Source organism: Danio rerio, chromosome 12 (genome assembly GCF_052040795.2).
Source record: "Danio rerio strain M-AB ecotype USA chromosome 12, GRCz13ab, whole genome shotgun sequence".
Lineage (NCBI taxonomy): Eukaryota > Metazoa > Chordata > Actinopteri > Cypriniformes > Danionidae > Danio > Danio rerio.
The window spans coordinates 8,198,211-8,219,625 of NC_141032.1; the positions used below are offsets into that span (position 1 = coordinate 8,198,211).

At 35.5% G+C, this 21,415-nt stretch overlaps 1 protein-coding gene across 21 annotated transcripts in view; it reads right to left on the bottom strand.

Moving 5' to 3' along the window:
* Positions 1-826: 826 nt before the first annotated feature.
* Positions 827-21,415, bottom strand: part of ccdc6b (coiled-coil domain containing 6b) — a 28,895-nt gene continuing 8,306 nt past the window's right edge. Inside the window, exons 3-12 of one of the 21 annotated variants that reach the window (XR_015503335.1) lie at positions 19,861-19,989; positions 19,686-19,789; positions 19,313-19,476; positions 16,255-16,411; positions 12,061-12,161; positions 7,459-7,580; positions 3,377-4,059; positions 2,443-3,190; positions 2,016-2,058; positions 827-1,855 (exon numbers count right to left, since the gene is read on the bottom strand). Coding sequence is in view for 2 of the 21 variants with exons in the window: in NM_200241.2 (NP_956535.2) it covers positions 3,907-4,059; positions 7,459-7,580; positions 12,061-12,161; positions 16,255-16,411; positions 19,313-19,476; positions 19,686-19,789; positions 19,861-19,989 (930 nt within the window). In the remaining 19 variants the exon portion in view is untranslated. 21 annotated transcript variants of the gene reach the window in all.

A 21,415-nucleotide genomic window follows, 5' to 3' on the forward strand; every position in this document is an offset into this window, starting at 1 on the left:
GCCAGGTTTTTAGCTTTCTTCAAAATATCTTCTTTTCTGTTCATTCATTCATTTTCTTTTCAGCTTAGTCCCTTTAAACAGGGGTCGTATCCAGCATATGTTGTTTACGCAGCGGATACCCTTCCAGCTGCAACCCATCACTGGGAAACACCAATACATTCTCATTCACACACATACATTATGGACAATTTAGCCTACCCAATTCACCTATATCACGTTTTTTGGACTTGTGGGGGAAACATGAGCACCGGGAGGAAACCCACACAAACACGGTGAGAACAGTATATCTTTTCCAATGCAACTCAACTAATAGAAACACAAAGCATTTCAATTTAAAGAGACTTCATTTTAAACAGTGAAAAATTCTGTCGATTTATTCACCCTTCACCTCTTTTTCAATTGAACACAAAATATATTTTAAAAAATGTTATACAAAAATCTGTAACCATCGACTTCCATAGTAAGAACAAACGATTTTGTTAAAAGTTTCCAACATTCTTCATAATATCTTCTTTTGTGTTCAACAGAAAAAAAATATATAGATTGTAAATAGACCAAAACCATTTGACCTACTTTTTGTCTTGTTAAACAGAAAATAAGATATTTTAAAGAATATTCAAAACCGGTAACCATTGACTTCTATAGTAGTTGTTTTTTTCTACTATGGATGTCTATGGGTACAGCCAGGTTTTCAGCTTTCTTCAAAATATCTTCTGCTGCCTTCAAATGGAAAGAAAAGGTTTGCAATCACTTAGAGGTGAGTACATTTTCAGTTTTTCGTGAGCCATCCCTGCAAATAAAACCCGAAAAGACAGAGATCATCAAGTTCTGATCATCATCAATGTTTTAATAACCAAAAATAACCATGACATAATGTTTCCACTATACAAAAATCACGAAACGCACAGCCTGTACCTGTTTCAAATGGACCGGAAATTATCATCTGCTCGACAAACAAACAAACCACGGAATAGCCGAACCACATTTTAAGGCTTTAATAGTCGGATGTGGGAATAAGCTAGACGACGCTTACATTTAGCAACACTACAGTGAGTTAAGGCTCAAAGGTGTCCCATCGGTTAATGATAGCAGTAAACTGAGCAAACGTTACATTCATTCGTCAACCGAAAAAAACAAAAAGATCTAGTCAGGCCAACAAAATGACTAAAAGGAACGAAAACAAATGCAGAAACACAGAATTAAAAAACAAAGACATGACTATTTACAGTAATACGGTAAACAAGTGAAACGTCAACTTAAATATACGCATCCTCGATTAAATGAACGAAGCTCTAAAGACAAAATCAAACTGATTTAAAGACACACCATGTGCTAATAAGAAGAGCACAGATGTCAAGCTGCAGCAAACACTGTTGTTTTGCATCTATGTACACTTGCAGTGTCCACATGGCCATGGCAACCAATCTTAAACAGCTCACTTAACTAAAAACAAGCTGGTTAGTACCAGGAAAAGAATCATTGGTTTGCTTTGATCTGCAGTACATCTGCATGAAATTACTTATTCACAGTATTTAAAAAGCGCTTTCTTCCGTCTACTTGCTTTCAGCTGCACCAACTCTGGGATTTATTTGGTAACTCCTACAAAAACTGATTACAAGCATAAACTAATGGAGGCAACACTTAAAAAGTGACTTCCATATGGTTTTTGCAAAGCATACAACAAGTTATTTACCCAAGCTTGGACTTGCTTCCAAGCACAATTGTTCAAATGCAGAATTTCTGAAGGTAAAATAAAACTATACATATATAATCACAGTGGTATCAGACACTGTTTGTGCAGAGGTGAGTTTATGAGAAGGCAAACGCTCTACAGAAACACACTCAAACCCTGTTCCTGGAGATCTACCTTCCTGCAGATTTCAGCCCAAACACAGCTGAACCAATTAATTAGGACCTGAACAGTGGCTGATAATTACAGGCAGGTGTGTTTGATATGGGTTGGAGCTGAAATCTGAGGGAGGTGGATCTCCAGGAACAGGGTTGGTCCCCCCTGCTCTAGTCTTCCTTAATCTACACTACAGGCGTCAAATCCAGTTCCTGGAGTGCCACAGCTCTGCAGAGTTTGGCTGTAGCCCTAATTAAACACACCTGATCAAACTAATTAAGTCCTTCAGACTTGTTTGAAACCTACAAGTGAGTGGGTTTGATTAGGGTTGGAACTAAACTGTGCAGAGCTGCGGCCCTCCAGGAACTGGATTTGACACCTTTGATGTACACCAGTGGTCATCAAACTTGTTCCTGAAGGGCCGGTGTCCTGCACATTTTAGCTCCAACCCTAATCAAACACACCTGAACAAGCTAATCAAGGTCTTGCTAGGTATACTTGAATTATCCAGGCAGGTGTGTTGAGGCAAGTTGGAGCAAAACCATACAAGGGACACCGGCCCTCCAGGACCGAGATTGGTGACCCCTGATCTACACCTTCAATGTCTTGGAGAACATATATAAAGCTTCTAGAACACATTGGGAAAATTAAAGTGTGGCATTACTATAGCAGCTGCAAAAAGACAGTCATTTAAACAAGTCACTTAATGTGCAGGTCATATTTCAATTCAAAATCAATCTGAATACACTGAAAACATCTGTAAATGAGCAGTTTTCTGTATTTTGTGATTCATAATTTTTATTTTTCTACATTTATTCATGCTTTTGAATTGCATTATGGGATCTTATTCATTCTTCCGACGACTTTTAGCATTGAAAGGTTTGAAAAAGTGACTTTTTTGAACATCTTTAATAGTTTAAAGTGATATATTGTTTGGGTTGGTGTTGTATGTTACAGTAATATACTGTACTGCTACTGCATTTTCTGTTTTTTACATACTTGTTTCCCGATATATTGTTTCAAACTACTGAAATGTAACGTTTTACTAAAAGAGTAAATCTGGAAAGTTTCGGAAATTGTTTCTCAACTTTTTTCATTTACAATTACTAAGACTTTTGAGAGTGAAATATGCCCTAGATCATAGGTCTCAAACTCTATTCCTCGAGGGCCGCAGCTCTGCACGGTTTAGCTTTGACCCTAATCAAACACCGCTGATTCAACTAATTATGGTATTCGAGAACACCTTGATTATTTGGATCAGCTGTGTTTGATTAGGGTTGGAGCAAAACAGAGCTGCAGCCCTCCAAAAATCGAGATTGAGACCTATGCCCTAGACCAGTGTTTCTCAACCATGTTCCTGGAGGACAACCAGCTCTGCACATTTCCATGGCTCTTTAACCAAACACACCTGATTTAGATCATCAGATCATTAGCAGAGACTGAAAGCCATGTAAATGTACAAAGGAGACATCCAAAACATGCAGTGCTGGTAGTCCTGCAGGAGCGTGGTTGAGAAACACTGCCCTAGACATTTCTTTGTGAGATTTAGCATGATTGGCATATTTTACAGCTATGTTTATGAGGCAACTATAAAACACATTTGCTGTATAAGCTGAATTTAGTTTTTATTCTTGTTCTGAGACAAGATATTAATAATATCACCGAAACATATCAAAAAGTAACATTAAAGTTTAATCTATAAATGCTTTGACTGTGATTTTAACTTGTGGCTTTCTATGATGTTTAGTGACTGACACTTTTAAAGTGATTGAACATGAGAAAATATCCAACTATAAAAAAATATTTGATGCACATTATATTCTTGGTAATATTTTTAGTATTTCACAGCAATTTCTAAGAGATTGCTTGGGTGTATATCATTTGACACACACTTAGAGTACGAAGTACCAGCTAAAAGTGTGCTATAGATTCCCTCTGAATGCCTTAAGAGCATCTCAAGCACAAAATATGAAGAGCACAGATGAATGGCTTATGTGTGAGATGGTGAAGATTACAGTGTAGCAGCTCTGTTTCGAGTCTTTTTCTGATGCTGCAATGGTTTAAGGCTGCTGTGGAGCATTGTGGGAGAACACTGGATGTGCGATGGGTGGAGGAGGTGGCGGCGGCTGGACACCAGCTTGTGTGTTGGGGGAAGGTGGCGGCGTAGGCCGCTTGAATTTGTCTGGACTGTTGCTTCGCCTTGGAGAAGGTCTCTGCAAAGGAAAAGACAATTCAGTTAAATAAATAATCTAATTAAAACTTATTTTGTTTATTTAATTTCATGCTCTCTGCAATCATTAAAAGCAATTTACTAAATGTATTTTTTAAATTATTTTCTCATTAATAAATTTATTTGCTTATTTATTTATTTATTTATTTATTATATATATATATATATATATATATATATATATATATATATATATATATATATATATATATATATATATGTATATATATATATATATATATATATATATATTCTTTTATATACTTATGTATTTATTTACTTATGCACTCATTTATTTACTTAATTTATTTATTCTATTATTTATTTTCTGATCAATTCATTTATTTTTCTTATTAATTTATTAAATTATTTATTCTCTTGTTTATTTATTTACTTATTTACTAATGTATTTATTTATTTATGCACTTATTTACTTTATTTTCTTATTAATTAATTTTCTTATTTATCTATTTTCTTATTAATTTATATACTTATTTATTCTCTTATTTATTATATTTACTAACTATTGTATTTATTTATTTACTTATGCACTTATTTGTTTACTTATTGATTTATTTAGCTATTAATTTATTTAATCTCTTATTTTCTGATTAATTCATTTATTTTCTTATAATTTTTTTTCTATTTATCTATTTTCTCATTAATTAATTAATTTATTTACTCAATGTATTTATTTATTTACTTACTAATGTATTTATTTACTTATTTATAAACATTCATTTACTTATTAATTTATTTATTCTCTTATTTATTTTCTGATTAATTTACTTATTCTCTTATTTATTTAATTATTCATTCACTTAATGTATTTATTTATTTATTTAATTATTAATGTATTTATTTACTTGTCCGTTCAATTTTTTTACTAGTTTTCTTTACTTATTACTACTTAAGCAAATAACTAAGTAAATGTAAATTTATTTATATTTTTTTTGCCACAGCTTTACTTGTTAAACTAACATACAAGAATAAAGTAATTTGCAATTTAAATGGTCAGTTGTACAGTCGCTGGTCACACATCTCAACTGCCAAATGATGTTTATTTTCGTGGATACTGGAACACAAGTGATTTTTTATTTATTTATTTTTTTTTACATTAAATGATCACAAATGTAACATTTGGTTGCTAAACTTTTATGAAAACAATTGTATTTGCTCCAATTGATAGATGCTTGATTAGATTTAAATAAAGAAATAAAGATGTTTAAATGCCTAGTTCGCTACACCCCAGTTGTTAATGAATGTTATTTCAATTTGCTTGAGTTATCAATTACATTTAGAGATATTTTCAGATTTTTATCAAATTTTCCTCTGAATAAATGTCAATATTAAAAGGATTTAACAAAATTAAATCTGTTTTTCTCTTAATGCAATTTAATACTAGACATGCTTATGATAAATTCTATCATATTCTGTTGGATTTATCAATTGTATATTTACAACCAAATTAAATGTGTTATGATTTATGCTTTCTTTCTGTCTTTTTTTTCACCCTCCTCTCCGTTTGCTCAGCCCTTAGGTTTCTTATTGGTTTACCATTCTGTCCATCATCATGACATTTTCGGTTCCACGAATCCCAAGACGAGCCGCAAGGATTTAAAGCCCTGACAGACCAGTGTGTGAGGTGCGCTCTGCCTCCGCGTACCATTTGTGCTCCACGCAATTTGTTTGCAATGCTTTGTCTATTCAGTGATTTATTATCTCAGTTTACTGTGGTAATTCAAGTCTGCTGGTTGAACTTCGTTGGCTTTAAGTAACATAATGTGACGGTTGTTGTGTGATTCTAAACTAAGCTTTGACAGACTTATCCGGTTTGTTTTAGTTTAGATTGATGTTTGTTAGATTAGCTTGAGTGTTTTGCCACCTGTGTACTTTGAGTTTTGTAGTTTAATTTAGTTCGGGTGTCGTGTACACTAAATATCTCTGTTTTATTTGTGTTTCTTTTTTGACGCCTAGTTTAGACTTTAGATTTAAGGATTGTTTTGTTAACTTCTTTGATTTGGCTTACACTCGTTGTTTTTGTTTTAAGATAATAATTATAAATGTTTATTTCTTTTTTTCCCCCATTTATTATTGTTACATATTGTTTCAACTATTGAGTAAAAAGCTTAAATAAGATAATTGATTCTTGCCTCATTCTGGATCTGTCGCACAAACTACACCTGTCTCACCTAAAAGTTACAGCATCCCACTTTAACATCTTAAACACGTAACAAATGACTTCACATATTAAATGCAATTTAATGCTAGATATGTTTACTATAAATACTAATACATTCTTGTTTTTTTGTTTTTTACTATAAAAAAATAGATGTTTATAATTTTACAAGACAAGAATAATTTAAATGTTTTGATATCAACTTAAAGTATAAAGGCTACAAAGCGTGTATTGCGATTTTGTAACTATTGACATACATTTGAGCTGTGTAACATGGATATTTTCTGAAAAAGCAGGAACTACAAGATCACTTTTAAAACTGGCAATCATAAACAGTTAGTAAAGCTCAATCTCATCACTTGGATTGTAAACTACTTTCTATAAACTGCTGACATTTAAGCTTTAATGAGCCACAATTATCTTTTGTGCAGGTTATGTAACAATAAATAAGTTATGTAATCTTAGATCAAGCGGAAGAACAGGCTGGTTTCTGCAGATGGCAAACGTTTGAAATATAACCCGACTGACCTTTCACACATAATAAACACAATAAAACAAGATAAAGGCCCACATTGAAAAAGTGCTGATTGTATCTGCAGAAAACGGTTCAACTGAACTGCTCTATGAAATGTATATTAAGATGCAGTCACTGTCATTTCAGTCAAATTTAGCAAGCTATTAAAATAAACTACTAACTGTAACATTAATAGCAACATGAATGATTTCTTATTACATATTCTTTCAAATTAACCTGTGTGTCATACACTACCTGAATTTTTAAGAACAAAAAAATAGTAGCTTGACTTCAAGTTGATCATTTGGTATCATAAGTGGCTTATATGAAAGGCAAAGGCCTCTAGATTACGCTTATTTTACCGAAATAAAACATGATCATGCCTTGATTTTTAATGATTTACTGAGGACAGTAAGGTCTGACTTTGCTTAGACAAATGTCTTGTTACTTAACAGAAATAATGTACAGTAGAATATAAAGTAATGCTGCAGTGGACAAAGAATTAATATTGTGTATGACTTGTGTTTATTAAAGACCTGTAACATGAAACAATGGAGACAACGCACCATCAGAATCACAATATCGTAAACATTGTACTGCTGACTTAAAGAATTAATATAAGATTATGTCGTACTTTGATGATTTTAAACAGAAGCATAAGCAGAAAGCTCAGATCAGAAGGAACTCACTGCAATGCCGTGCGAGGCTCCTACATGTGCATGCAGGCCGGGTGAGTTGTAGTAGGACATGCCTGCTCTGGTAAGCGTAGTTGGTGGAGTAAAGCCCACTGTGTGACTTACATACGACAGTCCTGCAGAATAAAACAAATGAGGTACGCACAGTCAGCAAATTCAACAAGCAAGTTCAATATTAATGCAGAAAATATACACCAGTAAGTTCATACTGTAAAACAATGTGTTGTGTGGTTTACAGTGCAATTCAGGTATAACTGGTTGAAAATATTTGAAAGAACAAAGAACAGTCAGTCTCAAACTGCCCACTGCTACACAAAAAAATTGAGGAATATTAAGTCTTTTGTGAGATGAAAAGCCTTAAATCAAGCAACTTTGACACAGAATATATTAAAACTAAATTAAAATAATCCAGTCCCCATTCGTATTCATTACCCAAAAAGTACCATTTGGAAATTATTCAAGATTCTCACCTTATGCTCCACTTGAAGAGTCTTACTGAAAAGTAAATGAAGTATTCAAAGCGCTTTACTTTTTTCCACTTTTTTAATGTTACAGCTAATTACAAAATGGATTAAATTAATTTATTTCCTCAACATTCTACAAACAATACCCCATAATGACAATGTGAACAGATTTTTTTTGTTGCAAATTTATATAAAAAAAAAAAAACATCTGTAAAACACATGTACATCAGTATTCACAGCCTTTGCCGTGAAGCTCTAAATTGAGCTCAGGTCAGAAGGTTCCAATGAGCACAGTGGCCTCCATCATTCATAAGTGCAAGATGCTTGGAACCACCAGGACTCTTTCTAGAGCTGGCCGGCCATCTAAGCTTAGCGATCAGGGGAGAAGGGCCTTAGTCAGGGAGGTAATCAATAACCCGATGGTCACTCTGTATGAGCTCCAGCGTTATTCTGTGAAGAGAGGAGAACCTTACTGAAGGACAACCATCTGTACAGCAATCCACCAATCAGGCCTGTATGGTAAAGTGGCTAGACGGAAGCCACTCCTTAGTAAAGTGCACATAGCAGCCCGCCTGGAATTTGCCAAAAGGCATCCGGAGGACTCTCAGACCATAAGAAACAAAATTCTCTATTATGATGAACTCTTTGGAGTGAATGTCAGGTGTTACATTTGGAGAAAACCAGGCATCCCTCACCAGGCTAATACCATCCCTACAGTGAAGCATGGTGGAGGCAGCAAGAGCTAGAAGACTAGTCAGGAAAGAGGGAAAGATGAATGCAACAATGTACAGAGACATCCTGAATGAAAACCTGCTTTAGAGTGCTCGTGACCTCAGACTTGGACGACAGTTCATCTTCCAGCAGGAGAATGACCCAAAGCACACCACCAAAATATCAATAGAGTGGCTTCACAACAACTCAGTGAATGTCCTTGAGTGGCCCAGCCAGAGCCCAGACCCAAATCCTATTGAACATTTCTAGAGAGATCTGAAAATGGCTGTACACCGTCGCCTCTCATCCAACCTGACGGAGCTTGAGAAGTTCTGCAAAAAGGAATGGGCAAAAATTCCCAAAGACAGGTGTGCCAAGCTTATGGCATCATATTCAAAAAGACTTAAGGCTAAGAAGGCTAAGAATTGAGCAAAGGTTGTGAATATTGATGTACATGTGATTTTTCAGCATTTTTATTTGTAATAAATTTGCAACAATTTAAAAAAACATTTTTTCCCACATTGTCACTATGAGATATTATGTGTAGAATTTTGAGGATATAAATTAATTTAATCCATTTTGGAAAAAGCTGTAACAAAAAAAAAAAAAGTGGAAAAAGTGAAGTGCTATGAATACTTTCCGGATGCACTGTACACACTATTTTCAGTGAACTTCAACCCTACAACTGCCTCACCTACGAATAATGCATGTCTTGATTTTAGTCATTATTTGGCATGTTATTTTGTCTCAGTTGTGTTTAGACTGCAACATTCCCAATGACACAAAAACCCGCTTAAGCGTCCAGTTCTTTTTTCGGTTATTTGCAAGTCAATTAATCATTCTGTACATCTGCTCTACTTTGGCAAGGAATGCTAGACAGACCTGTTTTTCGGGACAGGTGTACGTCGAACCTGACTTCAGTCGAATAATATTTACAAGCTCCGATTCAGTTTATGAACAATTAAAATGATCCGATGTAGAAGTGTAATATGCATCACACTAAAAAACAACAACAAAACTTATACAGTATGACAGCTGCAATAGTGCTTCGTTTGCGTTTGTCTAGTATTTCTAAATAATATAGCTAAGAAATATCACACAAGCAAACACACGGTTGCAAATGTGATACCTTTTTTCACTCAGATAAAAAAATGTTATTTATTTTTATTTTATTTATTTTTTATTTTGTTGTTTGTTTTCTGTTTTGCGCTCTTCTCTCTTCTCTCTCTTGTTGTGGATCCTGTCCTGTTTCAGGTGTGCTACCATTGGTCGAGTGAGCTGTCAATCACCTTCATCACTTAATCGGCGTGCCAATGAGGATTGGGTCCGCGCAGCATAAAAGCAGTGCGCTTGCGCTGTTCTGGAGGAGTGCTTGGTTTCCCAGTCTCCTCACTTGTTTCGGCCGGACTGTTTACTTGTTTGTTCCGCTTGTTTCGTTTGCGAGTGCTGTGTTCTAGTTTTCTCTTTGTTGATATTGATTTATCAGTTAAACTTGTGCTGCTCAGGCTAATGTATAGTGAGAATTTGAACGATCTTTATGAGAATTGGATTACCCGAGATCTTGTTTTGCTAATGGCTAACAGTGTGTACTTTACGAGAATTCTAGTATTGCGAGCAGCTTAGTATAATTTTGTATTAGTTAGTTAATGGAGGCGTTGCCACATGTGTAATTATGTTTGTGAGTTATGAAGTTTAGTTAAGCTATGTGCTGAAGATTACGGTTTTGTTTCTGCATTTTTCTTTGATCAGTCAGTTTAGTGAGTTGGGGTTTAGTTAGTTCGTTTTGTTATATTTATTTCTTTGTTTTGGCAACACTCCTATTTTCTTTATTTAATTCGATTATTTAAAATTGCATTTATCTTCCATCTCATATTCATTGTTTGACATTATCCATTAATAAATACTTTTTGTTTCACTTATCAAGCGGTTGTGTCTCCTCATTCTCCCAGCATCAATAGACTCACTGATTGTTACGTATCATCCATTTAATTATTTAAAGGGCCATGAAACCCCCTTGTTTCAGCAGGGTGTTTTCACACCTCTACTTTGGAAAAAGTCAGAAAAGTGGGCGTGTCCAGCTCTGTTTAGGGGGGAGTGTCGGAGGAACTAAAGTGGGAGGGTGTGGGAGTGTCTATTTGGGCACGCGCGAGTTTCAGTCAAAATACTCACACACAGTAGAAAGTGATGGTATTTAACTTACATGGACATCTGTAGTGGAATTATTTGCCAAATTATTAAATGGTGGACTTTAACTGCAGTTTGGCTCTTTCATTCAGGGAATTCATTCATGCCCCTCGCGACAAACAAGATATTTGATTCGAGGATCTGCTCTAAGCGTGTATTTTTCATGCAATGTTTGATACCGCACGGCGAATGAGAGAAAAAAAACCTCTGCATTTTCCGGAAACTTAGATGCACACGGCAGGTAGCGTCAGAAAGCCGCGTGTGTTATTCCGGTCACTAAATGCGGTTAAAAACCCTACACGAGGTTAAAGTTTGGTTGTGGTCCTAACATGTTACGGTGCAATAGTTAACTTAGTTCGATACGAACAAACTGAATAAACAAAGAGCACTGGTCGCTCACTTACCAAATCTGTAGAGACAGGACAATCCACAGCAACTAGAGCCGCATCTTTATGAAGAGAATACTACAAGCGTATCCGATCTCAGCGTTTGCAGATGAGAACAGCTCTCAGGTAAACAATAATCCTCCTTAGACACGCAAGTTATTGTTGTCGAGTGTCGCGTACACTGTTAATCCACACGTGACTCTGAGCTCTCACAGAGAGAAAAAGAAAACGAAACTTAACGGCAGCAAACTATAAAAGCAACACTTTACGCTTGTTTTGCCAACACAACGTGGCGTCCATGTCGTGTAAACACAGAAATGAATATTAATGAAGTTGCACAATAGAGCGCGCTGATTGGTTTGAACCAAGCCTTACTCATGCATTAATGCATCACACTGTAAGACGTAATAAGACTCACTCTGGCACAGACGCCCAGTCTGCACGCTGGAATACAGGCTATTATGTCATGACCGTGACGCAGCTTCAAAAATTCGTTTCAAACAGGAAGTACGAATTTGGTTGAAATAACGCAAAAACAACCAATTTACACTTTTAGTGAAATATAGGTGTCCTAATAGTGTTTTTAGCAGTGTGGGACACATATACGACTGTCAACAGCTCAAAAAATGTGTTTTGGTGTTTCGTGACCCTTTAACATCTTAAACACGTAACAATATATTTTGGACTCATATTATGTGTGTAATCTGTACGTGCATCATTTATTTAAGTACCAAAAAATGTGTGACCCGTAAACAAGAATAACTTGCTGGTTAAAATAATTAATGAATCAATGAATGAAAATGAATTAAGAATGCTGCTTTATGTTTTTTATCCAAGTAGACATGGTTTACCTGGTGAGATGGGTCTGCTGGAGGATGGGGATGGGCTGTAGGGAATGGGGCTGGATACGGTTCGAGGGCGCAGGCCTTGAGCAGACATCTCATTGAAGTACCTGCATAAAAATAGGTAGAGGTTAGGGCTGCACAATATAACATTTCAGCATGTACATCGCATTGAGGCGCTGTATTCACATGCTGAGTTTATAAGTTAGGGTTTTTAGTTGAGTAGGAGCCAAAGTTGAGAACACAAGATTTTTGGAGTCACAGAAGACTAATTCACTCATAATGGAGTGAAAGTGTCTCATACATATGTTTTTAACGCCTCTGACTGTGTAAGCAGAGACTTTAAAATATTCAGGCACATGAAAGTGTACTGTTTGTAACTAATAAAGATGTATTTATTGAATTATTTATACAATGAAGACTATACAGTGTTTGATTATATAAATAGCTACATCTTGTTGTGCAGTCAGTGTTGTTACAGTGTTTGTACATTTGATTATTCTGTACCTGAATAATGTGATCTAGAATACTATTGGGAAGATAAAAGTTTAATATTTTATAATAATCCCATTAATCATCCGGAATAATCCCAAATAAGTCTAATTTAATCAATTTTTTCCAAAAAGAGCTATTCAAGCTATGTGGGCGAAATTGTTTTCATATGGCAGCAAACAAAATTTCACAATGTCTAATTTTTCCAATATCATGCAGCCGTAGTACAGGTTCAAATGTTTACCATTAAAATGAACTGTTAAAACAAACTGCATCAAGTGAAGTAGTAGGTGTTGCATGAGGTATACACCAATAACCAATTAAATTTCTTCTTTTGTGTGTTTGTGGTATTTTGCGGTTACATAAAAGATATTTGAGTGTGTTTTTGTGCTGGAATTTCAGCTGGTTTAGACCTGTCATGAACAGCTGACTGCCAACGTTTTATTATCTGCATATTTTGTGCAAAGGTTAGTCCATAGCACTGACAGAAATTAATTATAGGAACACTCCATTTATATATTTGTGTTTGTTAAAAGCTAAGCCAACTTTACAACTCCCCTTGAGTTTTTTTTTTTTTAAATCCATTTAGCAAATCTCCGGGTCTGGTGAGTGAACTATTAGCTTGGCATAAATAACTGAATCTGAGGTTTATAATGACATGTAAATATCAATTAAAATAATAAGACACAACAAAGCAGTCAGAAAATAAATTTAGAAGCAACTAAACATTTTTTTTGCTAGAAATGACTAGTCTAACCTAAATCATACTGATGCTGCTAACAAAGACTACATATTTTTATATTTTTTCTGAAGGTAAGATTTAACAGTTTACAGTACATTTAAGTTTTTCTTCGTAGTTTTACAAGGGCTGAAACCAAAATACTTGCACAATACATTATTTTTTATATATATTTTTTCATCAGCAAAACCGTGTCAGTCTTGAGTCTTTCAAAAGGACATTGGTTTTGCAATTATCATAAAAATACAACAACAAAAATGCTTGCTTTTGTGATATTACTTGGAAATATTTAATTTAGAGCTATATCATATAAGGTCTGTGCTGATGCATATTTTTATAATTGGAAAAAAAAGCATTTTTAAATCATAAAATACGTGAAAGCATGGACTTGTGAAATTATAACGTCTTCTTTCACTTTATTAAAACAACTCTGAGATGTCGGCACAATAGCCTAGTGGTTAGCGTGCAGACATATGGTGCAGTAGCACGTCAGGGCGTCACGAGTTCGAATCCCAGCTCGAGGACATTTCCCTACCCTACCCCCTCTCTCTCTCTCTCTCTCTCTCTCTCTCCCACTTCGCTTCCTGTCTCAAAAACTGTCCCATCTAATAAAGGCCAAAAATAAAAAAATAAATAAAAAAAACAACTCTGAGATTATTGTAGATTGTACAACCTAATCGGGCATTCAAACTTAAAGTGTGAACATTGAGTTTACTCACTTCATTCACTCATTAAATTTGCTTCACAATAGATGCAGATTCGCATCATGGGTGGAGCATCTGCTGTCTGCCCGGTGACTTTAGTTTTATTGCTAAATGGCTAACATGGATTTTATGGCCCGTTTCCACTGAGTTGTGCGATACATTACGTTTTATGGTCATTTCCACTGCCAAAGGGTACCTAAAAGCAAACTATAGCGTACCACCTAGCACGAAAAAGAGGTACCAAAAGGAGGAGCTAGACATGCAGCTGAATGCTACTGGTTTACAGAGATACGTTACTTGCAGAAATAGCAGAATGAAAACAATGAAAGCATCATTTTTAAATACACAGCCGAGACATTACACCGTAATAATATACATGGTTGACCCAAGCTCAAACAAACCTTGTCGTCGTCTTGATGTACAGCCATAAAGCCAAAAAGAACAAAATCTGCTGTGACCTGTTGTTGTTTTATGAGCCCGTCTAAAAGTGCGAGCGGTTTCATTTTGTCCAGAGAGTTAGCAATCGCGTCTATATTTGAAATAACGAACTTCTTGAGCTCATATTAATCAGGTGCCCACGATTATTAAACGCACTCTGATATCCAATCCTTTTAGAAAGACACAAACGCCAGAGTGAAGCACGAAAAAACATAAGGAGAAGCCGGAAAAAAAAACAGCAGCAAATTATGCTTTCTGCAACAAAGCATGAAGAAACTGCCCTGTTTAACTATTATCATCACCTTTTGTACTAATATGAACTTGGAATGACAGAATGACTCACTAACAGAGGCTACATGTGCTGCTGAAGAATAAAGACAGATATGAGAGGTTTGCACTGGGCTATATGTTGCATGTTGTTTTTGAACCTAAATAAGGATTAAATGTCTGTTGTGTGTAGTTTATCTGTAAGTGGTAACATCTCGGAGACTGTAAAGGTCTATATACGTTTATATATACTGCATTTATTTATTTCTTTTATATAATTGCTGACACTACTGTAGGATTTTTTTTTCGCATCATTGATCTGCAGTTACAATCAGATCACGTTCATAGAAAGGTTAGTCATAAACATTTATACACAAGTACTTTTGTGTATAAAGCATCTGTTTTGTGAGAAGTGCTTCTCATATATGTGAACGACCTGTACGGCTTTACTGTGACATTTCCTCAAGTAAAAATGACGTTGTCTGAAACTTTGTTGTACACCACACCCACCAAAAGGGTATCCTTTAGGCAGTGGAAACGCAAGCCTAATAAAGGTGACCTGTACCACTCAGTGGAAATGGTCCATTATTGAGAGAGTAGCTGTGCTTTAGATGTGCTTTAGAGGTGCCGTGTCAGAGTCCACTACATTCTTTCAGAGGTGCACCCAGCTCTGTGAGTAAATCAACTCCTCTAGAAATGGCATCTGGATGATGGAGGATTTCAACGGTGCTTCCGACTGAGCCAAGCCCAGTTTGATAAGCTATAGTCCAGTGTCTGCAGGAGGATTTCCCCCCATGACACCAACAACAGACGAAACATCATAATCACGCCCCTACTATAACAAGCTTCTGATTGGTTAATGTGATACTGAAATTTGCTAAAGTTGTAAGTGGCTTTGGACAAAAGCGTCTGCTAAAATGACAATGTAAAGTTCAGATTTTCCAACTCGGGCGATTTGAGAGTTAAGCGTGCAAACAAGCAAAATGACCAATTTGTACGAAATGCATCAATTGCGCTACCTCATTCACATCTAGTCACATCTTATCATTGACTTAACATGTAAATAACTCACGATTGATGCTTCATCCGCGTCTGCTGTGAACGCTCTATTGGTTTTACACATGACGTTTGGGCTGTGGGTACTAGGGTTGTCACGATACCATAAATTAATGTCACGATACTACTTCAGCTGCAGTATCACAATACCAAATAATATTTATTCATAGTTCAAATCTAAAAAATTAATCAAATTGTGTGAAATACTTATGTTTTATATGTTATAATACTTGCATTTAATTTGTAATGACCTTATTATCGAATTAATTCAATTTATTAGTACAGGCATTCAGCTTTATTGGTATATACTGTGACGTTTGTTGTTATTACAATAATAATAATAATATAAATAATAATAATAGTATTAATAATATAATAATAATAAAATAAATAAAATCACTGATTGATTGATTGATTGAACTGTTAATGATGATACTACAGTTTAAAAACTACAGTATTTTGGAGCCAGAGTATCGCGTTACTACCATAGTACCAGTTAACAGGTACCTCTCATCATCCATCTCCAGGCTGGACTCGCTCTCAGAGAGCTGTCGGCACAGAGCCTCTCTGCGCTCCACCTCCCTCTGGAGCTTCCTCTGCAGGCGGATGTTCTCCTCCCGCATGTGACGCTCTTCTTCAATATACTGAGCCCGCTTCTCTGTATCTGAACACACACACACACACACACACACACACACACACACACACACACACACACATTAATTAGGTGAGCTTATCTTTATGGCGACACTGCATTGGTTCACATGAGCAACCAAATGAGGTCAACATGACATAAAGCATGTGAGACAGCTTGACCAGTTTATGGAGGAGTCATCTGCCATATTAGGCTAGAGCGTGCGCAAGCAATTTAGAACAATTTGCCATTTAACATTCATGTACAAATGGCATCACAGAGTTCGTGCCATGTAGTTGACTTATGAGATTTGCTGAACTTGTGAAAAAGCCTTGTGATCATGCATAGGCATACCTTGCGGCTTTAACATATTTGTTAATGTAATGGTGCATAGATTATCACATAAAGGATTAAGATTTAATGCATCACAAATATTAAATGGGAGAGATTACAGTTCCATAAACGTACAGACGAGCACCAGTACACAACAAGTGTGCACTTAAGGCCATGAAGAATACTTCAACTATTGAAAACGATGATACTGCCATCTAGTGGCCATGAATAGTAGTGGCATCAAAATCAGGGTACAATGTGAAAATCGTTGTTTTAGTAGCAACTTTAATGACAATGTATACATGTGTGTATTACAACGTTACAGTCTTAAATCAGTCTATTTTAATAAACTGATATGGTGTTCAAAAAATAAACTAGAAATGAAAACATACATTAAAAAATGTCCTATTACAAATGTTTTTGTCAAGTGGGCACTGCCATTTGAGTCTTTTTGGCTCGAGACAACCGGTCTCATTCACTTCCATTCATTTTTTGACGTTAAAAACTGCTCGTTACGCTGCTTGATGTTGCAATTTGTTATTTTCTTATTATATTATTCTACTTGGTCTGTATAGTCATGCAAACATTTGTTTGTAGAGCAAGTAGTTTGACCATTTTTTGCCGTTTATTATTCCTAGTCATTTCTCCAATAGGCGACTGAATCGATAGTTCTAAGACAATCGCAAAAAACTAGGGGTGTCAAAATGAATTGTTTCTTCGGTGCACCGCAACGCAGACAATTCTGTATTGGTTAAGTAATAATTATAACCGGTTATTATGTACTGACGTCATTTATCTCCTATGCGCTCTGTCGCAAGGGAGGTGAGCGCTAGTATTTACAACACTCAGGGCCGGCCCGTGGCATAGGCACCATAGGCATATGCTAAAGGCGCTGTACATCCATGGGGCGCCAGAAATGAGTGCGGTTCAGTTGGTTTTGTTTTCGATTTTCCTGACACACATTGCGTTGTAGATGGCAATAACTCAAAAACCTCTTACCCTAAAAAGATCTAAAGTGTGTTTCCTACAAAAAGACAAAGCTGGTTATGTTTCACAGCTGTCTTTCTTTTTTTCGCTCGACATTACGAGCACTGCTCCGTTTAAGCCCTCGCAATATGTGTTTAGCTGGGAGAGCTCACGCTGAGGGGAACTCTCCGTAAGGGACCGTTGGAAAAGTGTAGGGGTGTCAAAATTAATTGTTTCTTCGGTGCACCGCGATGCAGACGCGGACAATTCGGTATCGATTCAGTAATAACCATAACCGGTTATTAAGTAGTGACGTCATTTATCTCCTATGCGCTCTGTCGCGAGGGAGGTGAGCGCCGTTATTTACAACACTCAGCCAACTCAGGGCCGGCCCGTGGCATAGGCACCATAGGCAAATGCTTAGGGCGCTGTATATCTAGTGGTGCGCCAGAAATGAGCGCGCTTCAGTTGGTTTTGTTTTCGATTTTCCTGACACACTTTCAGTTATAGACGGTTACGGCAATAACTCAAAAAACGCTTACCCTAAAAAGATCTAAAGTGTGTTTCCTACAAAAAGACAAAGCTGGTTATGTTTCACAGCTGTCTTTCTTTTTTTCGCTAAACATTACGAGCACTGCTCCGTTTAAGCCCTCGCAGTCTGCGTTTACTTTAGCCGGCATAGCTCGCGCTGAGAGGAGCTCTCTGTAAGGGACCGTCGGAAAAGTGCTTATTTTTTCAGTTTTTTTTTCGTTTTTCTCAGCGCGAGCTCTCCCTGTTGCAAGGGCTTAAGTGTGTTTGTTTGTGTGTGTGTTTGTTTGTTTGATGCCGTCTATGTTTGTGAATGTGTTTGAATGAGAGACTGTGTGGTGCTGTGTGTCTGTGTGTTTATACAGACAGCATGTTATAGCCTCCCCCCAAATTATAACACTATATATGCAAAGCATCGTCAATGCACCGTGATGCACCGAGATATCGAATTGAACCGAGTCGATGGCATGATAATCGTAACCGAACCGAACCGTGAGACCAGTATAGGTTCACACCTCTAGAAAAGTGCTTCTATTTTTTCGTTTTTTTTTTTTGTTTTTCTGCTCCGCTCAGCGCGAGCTCTCCCTGTTGCGAGGGCTTAAGTGTGTGTGCGTGTGTGTGTGTTTGTTTGGTGCTGTCTATGTTTGTGTATGTGTTTGAATGAGAGACAGTGTGGTGCTGTGTGTCTGTGTGTTTATACAGACAGCTTGTTATAGCCTCCCCCCTAAAATATTACACTGTATTTAGAAAGCATCGTCAATGCACCGTGTTGCACTGAGATATCGAATTGAACCGAATCGAAGGCATGATAATCGTAACCGAACCGTGAGACCAGTAAAGGTTCACACCTCTAGCGAAAACAGGCTCACTTCCGCATATTAGAATAAGGTCAATATTACATCCTTGTAGAATCCATAATACACATCTCTGGTTCAAGATTCAATTTGATGAATAGAAAGTTTAACTAGTGAAAATTTACTCAAAAGTGATTAAAAAAAGTTAACTCTTCAGAGAGTCCAGAGTTAGTTTAGAATTTTTTTTAAAGCATATGAAGAGGTCAGAGTATGTGTAAGAGTGTTTATCTAGTGCAATACTGCGACTCACGCTGCAGTTCTGAAGTGCGGAGGTTTTTCTTCAGCCGCTCCACCTCACTCTTGAGGAATCGGATGTGTCGCATCATATTCTCAGGTGAGTCGATCTCCATGGAGATGGTGTCTCTCGGGGACGGAGGAGCAGAAACAGGCTGGTCCAGCTTCTCCTGAAGAATCCTGCAGAAAACATGACGGTTAATCTCTTTGTTTCTATCTACAAATCAGAAAATATTAAGTAGTTTATAGATAAAACTGGCTGATAATACACACAGGCAGTATTACGCTTTAAATATTCAACCTGGTCTCACTTACAGGGCAGTGTTTATACGTCTGAGCTGTGGCAATGTTACTCAAAGTAGCAGCTACTGAAAACGGAGAGCACTGACCTTTTTTCTGCTTCCAGTTTGTCCATACGCTTCCATAACCGATTCACAAGTGCTTCTTGTTCTTGCTCTAAAGTGTTTTCCAAGTCGATCTTTTCACGTCTGAGCTAAAAGGATATACACAGTTGAAATACATACAAAAATGGAAAAGAATCATCTAGGACTGAAAAAGGCTTACCTGTTCTAAGGTGAGCTGCTTGGAGATGGTGTCGTTCTCCAGCTTCTTGATCTTCTTCATCAGTTTGTTGACTTGAAACTCCTGCTCCTGTTCTAAGTGCTGCTCCAGTTCAGCTTTTTCATGTTGGAGCTGAGCAAGAAATGGACAACAACAAACTTTAAACTGATACGCTTGAGAGTGTGCCAGACTGAAGGGGCACAAGATTCATATTGCAGTCTGTATTATAAAAAAGGCCAGAAATCAAACTAGGTTCTGATTCAAATACAACACTCAAAATAAACTACAAGCTTAATAGAGAGAGAGAATTTTGAGTTTATTGCCATATCAGCTTCTCTGGCTGTCATGACATTAAAACATGTTTTAACCACGTTTTATAAACACCACTTTTCTATAGTTATAAAATAATTCTAACAATTAAAAGTCATTAACAGCAATAAACTACAAGATGAATACAGTTAACACTTATGCAGCCAAGATGCAATACATTTATCAAAGTAGTGGATAAAATAAAGAAAATATTACAAAATGTCTCCATTTAAAAATGATATTTAAAGAATCCTAAAAGAAAATATAAATATACATTTCAAATAATAAAAAAAAATTGTAAAAAATAAATAAATAAAAAATACATGAGTAGAATACAAATAAAATAGAATGAATAAATTAATTAAAATAAATAAATAAGTAAAAAATATATAAATAAAAGAAAAAGAAAATTTAAATTTAATGAAATTTAAATAAAAAATAAAAATACATAACAAATACATTTATAGATATAAATAAAACATTTAATAAACAATGAAAAATAAATAAAGCAAATGAATAAAATGTGTATAATATAAAAAATAAAAAAGTAAAACTTAAAAAAATAAATAAAACAAATAAATTGTGTAGATATAAATAAAAATGTAAAAACAAACAAAACAAATAAATAAAACAAATAAGAAAAATTATAAGTAAAAAAATTATAAATAAAAACAAATACATAAATAAACAAAAATATTATTAAAAAGAAATAAATAATGTTTAAATTAAAAACAAAAAACAAATGTATTGTATGAAACAAATTTGTATGTATGTAACAAACAAATATATATATTTTTACAGTTATAAAAACTAAAAAATATTTAAAATACATTTTTAAATATTTTACAACAGAAAGAATTATTTTAAATTGCAATAAAGTAGTTCAACATTAATTTTTTTTTAATCTGTACTTGTAATCAAAATTTGCAGGCTCGGATACAAAATACAAAATTGAGATTTTTTACTTTAAACTTATGTATGAACCAATTTGATCAGGGTCAACATTTTCATTTTAGTTGACAGAGGAACAGGTCAGACCGCAGACTATTCTGATAACATTGATCTGCACTTCCAGTCGAAACTCAAGAATCAGATAATAGAAATCTATTTGAATTTTACATTGAATGTTATATTTTAAGACTCTTTAGACAGTTGAGGTTAAAACCTTGTTTTTCCAAAGCTCAACAGCTAAAGTCCAGTTGTGACAAACTAAATGCTGTTGTTATTTTTTTTAAGGTGGTAGACCGGC